General features: G+C 37.6%; 1 protein-coding gene across 1 annotated transcript; it reads left to right on the forward strand.

Moving 5' to 3' along the window:
- The first annotated feature begins 2,613 nt into the window (after positions 1 to 2,613).
- Positions 2,614 to 6,275, forward strand: stmn1b (stathmin 1b). The gene is made up of 5 exons (XM_034875464.1): positions 2,614 to 2,863; positions 4,034 to 4,080; positions 5,244 to 5,416; positions 5,558 to 5,749; positions 5,845 to 6,275. The coding sequence occupies exons 2-5, from the start codon at positions 4,065 to 4,067 to the stop codon at positions 5,902 to 5,904; spliced, it is 441 nt and encodes a 146-aa protein (XP_034731355.1). The 5' UTR covers positions 2,614 to 2,863; positions 4,034 to 4,064; the 3' UTR covers positions 5,905 to 6,275.
- Positions 6,276 to 8,365: the final 2,090 nt, after the last annotated feature.

Consider the following 8,365-nt stretch of genomic DNA (forward strand, 5'->3'; position numbering starts at 1 on the left):
CACAGCAACTACACACCCTGTTGCTTTTGTGGGTCTGTTGATCCATCCATACAAATGTGAACACTCTTCATACTTATTGTCCCTACAATCTTTATTGCATACATCTATGATCTTATTCTTTTGTGTAAATGTAAGTAATTCCTGCTTTTCAAAATAAAAGTATTTACGATTACCTCAAATGAAAAGCCTTGCAACATAAAAGACCTAGTTGGCCTATGCTGGGCCCGCCAAGAGATGTATGAGAAGGATGAAAAATAAAATGATGCTGCACTTTTAGGAAGGATTACACATCTTTGTGTTGTTAATGTGTTAAACATTGCTGTACATCTTGTATCACTGTTCATTTCTGCCAATTGAAAATAGTACTGTGCCTGCAGAGCCCAGCAATAACAAAACAGAACAGGTGGGGACTTTGAAACCTACCTTCTGTCCTCCTTCTCTTCATCTCAGAACCTAAGTGTCTTGGATAGCAAGAAAGAGTCTGTCAGGTACGGACAGAAGCTTCTTCAAAGACCCTGCTGTTCATATTGCAGCAGCACAGCAGGGATTCAACAGTGATTGGGTTATTAATAGCCCCTTTATCTAACCTGGAACAAGAAATACGTCAGTGCCACTCAACTCATTATCTAGCAAGTTGGTTTTGTCTCCACACTACACTGGTCTTATTATTCGGAAACAGCTGAGTGGTTCTTGAAAAGAAAAGTATATCAAAACTTTTCATTGCCTTTACTGTACCCAAAGTACTTCTACGTGGAAGTATTTGTTTGTCCTGCCAGCTCAAGAAGTATGACTCAAAACAAAAATGTATGTTGCTGACACTTTTGCATTCCACATATATTACGTGGATTAAAGACATACAGTATGTTTTATGTGCATTTTTAAATTGTGCAAGGTTGACTCCTCTATCCAACACTAGTTTGCATCATTCAGCCTCCATTTTCAATTACTGCCATTCAATTTATAGGCGCTCCTTAAACTATATTTTACATTTGAAGAGATTAATTAATTAAAACACTCGATACTTTTACAGTAACACTAAAATACTGTGCTTAGTGTAGGCCTGACAAACAAGCCTTGCATAAAAAAGGTTTTGAACATTTAAACCTATAAGATTTTCACTAAATATTCCTGCACAGGAGAAGCAATATTGGAGCAGAGACTGAGCAAGTACGCACAGGGAAAATTTTGGGACACAGTCTCTGTGTGATTGAATGCAGCCTGCACCAACATGCTACCTTTTAACACACTACAGACGTCAAATCTGATCTGTCAGAACATTAGAGAGCTGTTCATGACTTAATCTCACCACTAGTAAAGTCGGTTCCACAGAAGCCCCTGGTGGCTAAATATAAGACGTTAAAGTAAGAGCCGTTGCTATGTCAACCCATCTGCAGGACTTAATATATGAATGAACTTCTGTCATTGAATATATACAATGCATTTTGTTGACATCCATACTAAGATGAATGCTTGTATTGGAGAAAATATGTGTATTCAAGGGCTTGTAAGCTGTAAATTGACATAGTATCTGAACTGAGGTCAAAGATAGCCAATACACCATAAGGAAAAGAGACATGAGCATTATTTGATGATGGCTGTAGCGCTTGATATTGAGTAGAACTCCAGGATTAAGTTTAATATTACTGGACTATATTGCTGATTACTGTAAAACCCCAATTTTCATTGAGGATAACGGGAAAATGAGTTTTAGGGTTAAAGACTGGTAACACTCATTTGTGGGGTTTAAAGTTAAAGATTACCAAAACAAAGAAAGTGCCGGCAACCAGCTTTCTAAAACCTTTCCTGAATCTGGTCATCGTCAGTGTCCCGGTAAATGAAGGGGCAGTCTGAACCCTACTGAGCTGCTCTGGGATCAGAAACTCCTGTGGATATAAAGAACTAGGCTGGACAATATATTCAGTGATGTAAACATTCATCTATAGCTTCAGTGAATCATTAATACTGCTCTTTTTCTATTTTTTTCTTCAACCTGGATGACCCTGTCATGTTGTTACAAAACAGTAATACACTGCATAGTGCGCCTACTGATTAATGTAATAACAATACATACTTTGCATTGTCTGTAAAAAAAAATTCATATGCACATTATGTATGTTTATGTTTAATGTGCACACTATCTGCTGATGAAAAAACATATACTCTAAAACATATGTTCTGAATTTAGGGTATTATTCAACTATAACTTGGGGGTGTTAATGGTGTTGTGACTAATGTAATGTCATGCCCACCAAAGTAATCTAAAGCAAGACTGCATTCAGACTTACATTTTATTTTCATGAACAGCAGTGGATGTAATAAAACAGTTTGATTAAAGTGTGCTATTTTTTAAATACCCAAAACATTCTGTATATTGGGCTTCAATAAGGGGATTTAAGGCAAAAGTATTGGTTAGTTTTGCAATACTCATGTAATCCTGCAGCTGTTGTAGGCCTACATCGAGGCACGATGAAAATCCCACTTTGCTCTACCATTTAAACTAAAACTTACCAGGTGTTTTTCAATGTACCATTTACTTAATCGCATATCTATAATCAAACATTTAGCGAATGTGGATGTGTTAGACGGTTACATGACGTTAGGTAATCTTGTCAGAATTGTTTTTTTTCTCTCAAAACCACGAGGTTTCCTGCCAGCTATATGTGTCTGTTATTTTTGTCTGATGGTCCTGGCGCTTACAGTTCCAACAACTTCTGTGATTGGTGGATTTGGACCAATGAATGCAAAGAGCTCTGGTGACGGTTGAGGCTGGGAGGTTTTTGCGCGAAGGTGCAGATGTTGGCGGTCTGAACAGAGAAGAAGTCAAGAAGAAGAAGGTTTGCGCTTCAACCTGAGAGACTTGACGGTGAGAACAATGCTTTAACCAGTCTTTCAAACCATTCAAATAAAGAGTTAAAGGTCAATTTGGACACTGTTATCAGCATTACGAAGTCTGTTCAGCATCACTATAGTCAATTATAAAGGTAGTAATCGGCGGACTTTTATTGCAATGGCCGATGTGCCGTGACGCAAAGTTATACGTTAACCTAATGTCAAATTCAAAAAGATTTTAAAATGAGTTCAAACGCTGTAACGTTACCATAGGGATAATCTGTTCCAACGTCTTACCATACACTAACGTTATAAACCGATTCATTAATGTACAATAACGTTACACTAAGTTTGGCTGGCTGTGTAACGTTATATTTGTTTTGAGTCGACACGATGTAATTATGCAAGTTTAGCTAGTTAGCTAGTTAACGGCCTAGCCAGGAACTTATATTGTCTTGCTCTTTAGCGTCACTATCATATTTAAGTACTTTTTCAAAAAGTGTCTTTGTTCGCCTTAGTATTTCAACTGGGTCTGCTTAATAAGGTAATGCACAGCATTTCTATTGCTCCGCCCCCGCCATTTTAATAAAAAACACATGTTGCAGACATGTATGTGTGCACTCTCCAGCAGTGGGCCCCCACAGTCTTCAATTTTTATCCCAGCCCTTATTAACTCACATCGTGGTCTTGCCATGCTGGGGACTCTTTCACTGTGCTACTATCACTTGCTGATACTGCACTTAGAGTTTAAACATGAGTGAGGTGGAGAACTTGTTCTGCCTGACAAGTCCTGCCATGCAACTGGTAACCTGACAAGATTATACAACGATATATTGCAGTATAATGTGCAATTATACAGCACCCACTGCTGTGTATACCTCTGAGCTGAGAAAGGAGGACTTAATAATTGCATTCATGTGTCACCAAATTAAACAACATGTATATGCCAGAAACAATGTGTGTTTTGACTCTGTCAGCCAAAGCTGCAGGGAAACTTAGAAAACCCATTTTTTTGTTCGTTTTTTATAAAAAGGCATGCTTGCATGCTTAACTGATGATCTATCAAAACATGAGCACGCTGCAACAGTGGCATTATGTCAAATGTGGACATTTAACCAAAGTGAACCAAAGTAAAGCTGAGCCAGTTTGTACAATTGGATATGCAATGCTTGATACTAATCTTGTTATTCATGTTTTCTTCTAGTTGTATCAAAGGAGAGAGAATATCTGCTGAAATGGAAACCTGTGGAGGTATGTGTCCTTGGTATGCAATAGTACAAAACAAATGTAAATTAAAAACTTTTTTTACACCTTAATTTTAATGTAAGACTGAAGACTACAGTCACGGAGAGGGTCACAGTAGCTTATTTGAAGGAGTGACTGTAGATAAACATAATGTTTCCTCGTAGTGTTAGAAACCATAGCCTTTTAGTCAACACCACTATATTTCAGTCAACAACAATCCCTGAGAAAGCCTGTCAACATTGCCTTTGACTGCTGTGTGTTCCTCTGAAGCTCAGCTAGGTTGGCGTTTTACTGTGGTTCCGCTAACTAGCAGTTAACATTTGCAACAAATAGAGCCAGGGCGAGCGTTTTTTTAAATAAGCAACACGCTGCTTAGCCTGTTTGCTAATGCATGGAGCAGGTTAGGACGTCCTTATTGAGAAACAATTAAACAATCTGATATTTGCTCGTCCAGTTAGGAAGATGTACAAAGCAGTACTACTACAATATATAAAAACAGTCTTTGTTTTGCCACATCTTGTTTTGATTTTCCTCTGACCTCTCTGACAAAGTAGTGACACCTAAAAGCCTAAAACGGCAGTAGGAGACTAGCTCAACCTCCTTTAATTATCCTCAGTCAGACAATGAATCTCAATGGAAGCATTATCTATGGCTGGAAGTGAAGTATGGCTATAGTAGATCACTTGGTTGATCCCAAAAAATAGCTGAAATTGGTAGGGCTGTGTTTGAATTTGATACTTATCAAACTTTGTATAAAAAAAATTCTCATCATTCGATACCTCATCTTAGCGTCTGTGAGCCAATAAGCATGCAGCATGCGTCTAGCAAGATTTAATTATGCTGCCGATTGGCTGTCTAGCATTACATGACGTAGAGGCATGCAGGAAAAAACATTACGCAGAGGCAGGGATCATGTACTAGGAGCTGAAAAATAAATTAAATGAATTTTTGGTGTAATGTGTAATGTTGTCATTTATTTTTGTTGAAACAGATTTTTATAAAATTGGCATCCAAAAATAGTATCGTTCAGAAACTGGTATCAAAGTTGCAGTACTGGTATTGAAATGGTTGAACAATACCCAGACCTCGATATTAGTATCAAACTCAAATATTGCTATGTTGTGACCATGACCTTTGACCTTTGACCTCACATCATCACACGTCTGCAGACATCCAAGTGAAGGAGCTGAACAAGCGTACTTCCGGTCAAGCATTTGAGGTCATCCTGAGCCCCTCAACCCCAGATACCAAGGGTGAATTTCCATTAACCCCTCTTAAGAAAAAGGAAACATCACTGGATGAGATTAAAAGGAAACTGGAAGCGGCAGAAGAGAGACGCAAGGTATTGTAAGAAATAACATGTTACTAACACAAGTGAGCAAACTAGCTGTGAAAACCAATGACCCCGCTGGAAAGCCTAGCGAGCGAGTTTAGGATTCAGGATATTTTATACTGCAAACATTTTCTTTATTTGTTTTGTCAGAGCTACGAGGCTGAGGTGCTGAAACACTTAGCTGAGAAACGAGAGCACGAGAAGGAAGTCATCCAGAAGGCCATAGAAGAAGAATGCAACTTTAGCAAGCTGGCAAAAGAGAAACTCATTCAAAAGATGGAGGCAAATAAAGAGAACCGCACCGCAAGGATGGCCGCTCTCAATGAGAAATTCAAGGAGAAGGTAAGACCCTAGCTGCAAATGAAACTACATCATGTTTAATGCTAAAATGATGAAAACTACAGTGTAATGATGCTTCTGCTTTTAAACACTAACAGGACAAGAAGCTCGAGGAAGTGAGGAAGAACAAGGAGACAATGAAAGAAGTGGCAAATTAATTTGTTCAAGATCTGGAAAGATAAGCTTTATTTTTTAAACAAGACATTTCGTGGTATTGTTTGTTGTTAGTTCTGATTGTGCTGTTAAAGAAAAGTTGGTGACACAATGTTTGATTGGGTTTGGATATAGTAAAGTCTGATTTTTCTTCGCTTGTCTTGTGGATTTCTTATCGGCAGCTGATTAGACTAGTTTTTTGTTACAAGCTATATTTTTTCACTAAGAAGCATTCTGTTGTAATAAATTGGTCCTTATACTTCATACTGTTAAAATGCTTCATACAATACTGTTCTGTACTACTGGTAATGTTGTATGTGTGTATTTACTTTACAATACCAAGTTTCAACCATTAAAGTCTATATTCACAATTTAATCTTCTTCAGTTGTGATGTGTGTCGGGTTTTGAGCACAAATGATTTTATTTCTGGACCACTATATGGAAATGTATGTAACCGGAATCAAAGAAGGGATACAGAGCATAGGAACCTATCCTAACACTTTGACACTGCTGACACCTAGTGGCAGTCAGGTAATCTTGGGGCTGCTTTTGCCAGTGTTAAAAGCACTACTTTTCAAGGGATCTGGAGATAAATCTGAGTGGTCATCTGATAAAATAGAAGAAAGAAGAAAAAAAAAATTATGAAATAATTATAAATTTGAGAAGGAAACAAAATCACAGGTTAAACTGCTCACAACTCATGTCTACAGTGAAGCCATAGGCCAAAAAGGATCCAATTGGAGATTTTCATTTAAAGTGAAGTGAGATGTGCTTGAATATCTTAACATTACCTTCTTTGTGTCTGTATTTGTACAGATGTAGCTGCACTCAATACACAGAATTAGTAATGATGTGAATTTTAATCTTCCTTCATAACCAAAGTAGCTTCTAATTATGACAAAAACATTTTTATAAGAAAAACTTTTTTAAGAGACAATGTTTGAATGAAAAGTGCTGCCAGACTCCATTGCTGTTGTCATGTTGAGCATAGGCCAGCTAAGCCTTCATTTGCTCTAACAGGGCTGGAAATCATAGCACATCCTTAAGTAATAGAATAGTATCATAATCAGTGTAGTCCAAGCCAACAAAACATTGCGTACTGATTCTCGTTAGGTACTAAGTAATTGTAATGTTAAATTTTTTTTTAAAATAAACCAAGAAAACGATCACTTGTAACTTTACCTGCTCATAACATACATACATACATATAAAACTAATAAGGGGGTCACAAGTAGATGATTTGTGAGCAGTGATAATGCACAAGAAGATAAATAGACCCAGTACTGACTTACAAGTTGTTACGGTAAGTACGTTCTCACATATTCTTGGAGTAAACATGTCTTTGGATGGTCTCATATTATGCTAATTTTCAGGTTTATAATTGTATTTTGAGGTTATGTCAGAATCACATTACATTATATGTTACATGGTTTCATTTTCAAAAACCATCATATTTTTTGTTGTACTGCTGCAGCTCCTCTTTTCACCCTGTGTGTTGAGCTCTCTGTTTTAGCTAACGAGTAAGGCATCACTGTTTCATCTTTGTTGGAAGTCGCATATGCGCAGTAGCTAGGTAAGGACTACTAGCCAGTCAGAAGCAGAGTATGAGGGCGTGCCACGCTAGCGGCTAGGCGAGCATAATAACGTGTTACAAAGTGATGCACGTTCGTCACGGAAGTAAAGGCTGGACTACAATAGAGCTGTTTGGAGCGGTTTGTGAACAGTTTTTTCTCTGGAAGATGGTAAGTGCCTTTGGGTGGAGTGTGGTCTTTTTTTAATTTGTAAACCTATTACATGCACAAAAAAGATATATAACATTATAAAGGAAAAGGGAAAAGCCATTAAGCATAACATGAACACTTTAAATGATCAGACAACGTGGTGGCCCAAACTCAAATTTTTTTAGCTCTTTTACAGCTAGATACATTAATCTGTTGCATGTGTTGAGTACATAAAATGATTTGAGTCTTTGGGTATTAACAAGAGATGACATTTAGCAAATACAGTATGAATGAATCCTTGCAGCAGCTTGTTCCATTGAGGCCATGGACCTCAGACAGATGTGAGACACCTGCTTGCCACATGAACTGCAACGATTTGTGTAAGTCAGAAATCTTGTCTTAAAGGTGTGTGTACACTTGCTTGCATCTTGCACAGACTTACAGTCTAGCCTGTCACCCATGTTGTAAATGTCACTCAGTGACTACTCAGTGCCAAGTGGCATTTGTTCAATGCACAGCCGTGTGTGTGTGTGTATGCGTGTGTGTGCATAGCGTTTTTTTCTGAACGCTGCACAACCTGTTCAATGACTGTCATTTCTCAAACATAAAGTAAATTGGATTTCAGAAAAATATATTTTTTTATTGGCTAATACATTTAAATAAGTATTGACATGGCCTTGTCTGTTTGTATTGTCATTATGGTCTTAAGATTTGATGTGAACTCCAGAGGTATGACCATTTTCT

Source organism: Etheostoma cragini, chromosome 6 (assembly GCF_013103735.1).
Source record: "Etheostoma cragini isolate CJK2018 chromosome 6, CSU_Ecrag_1.0, whole genome shotgun sequence".
Classification (NCBI taxonomy): domain Eukaryota; kingdom Metazoa; phylum Chordata; class Actinopteri; order Perciformes; family Percidae; genus Etheostoma; species Etheostoma cragini.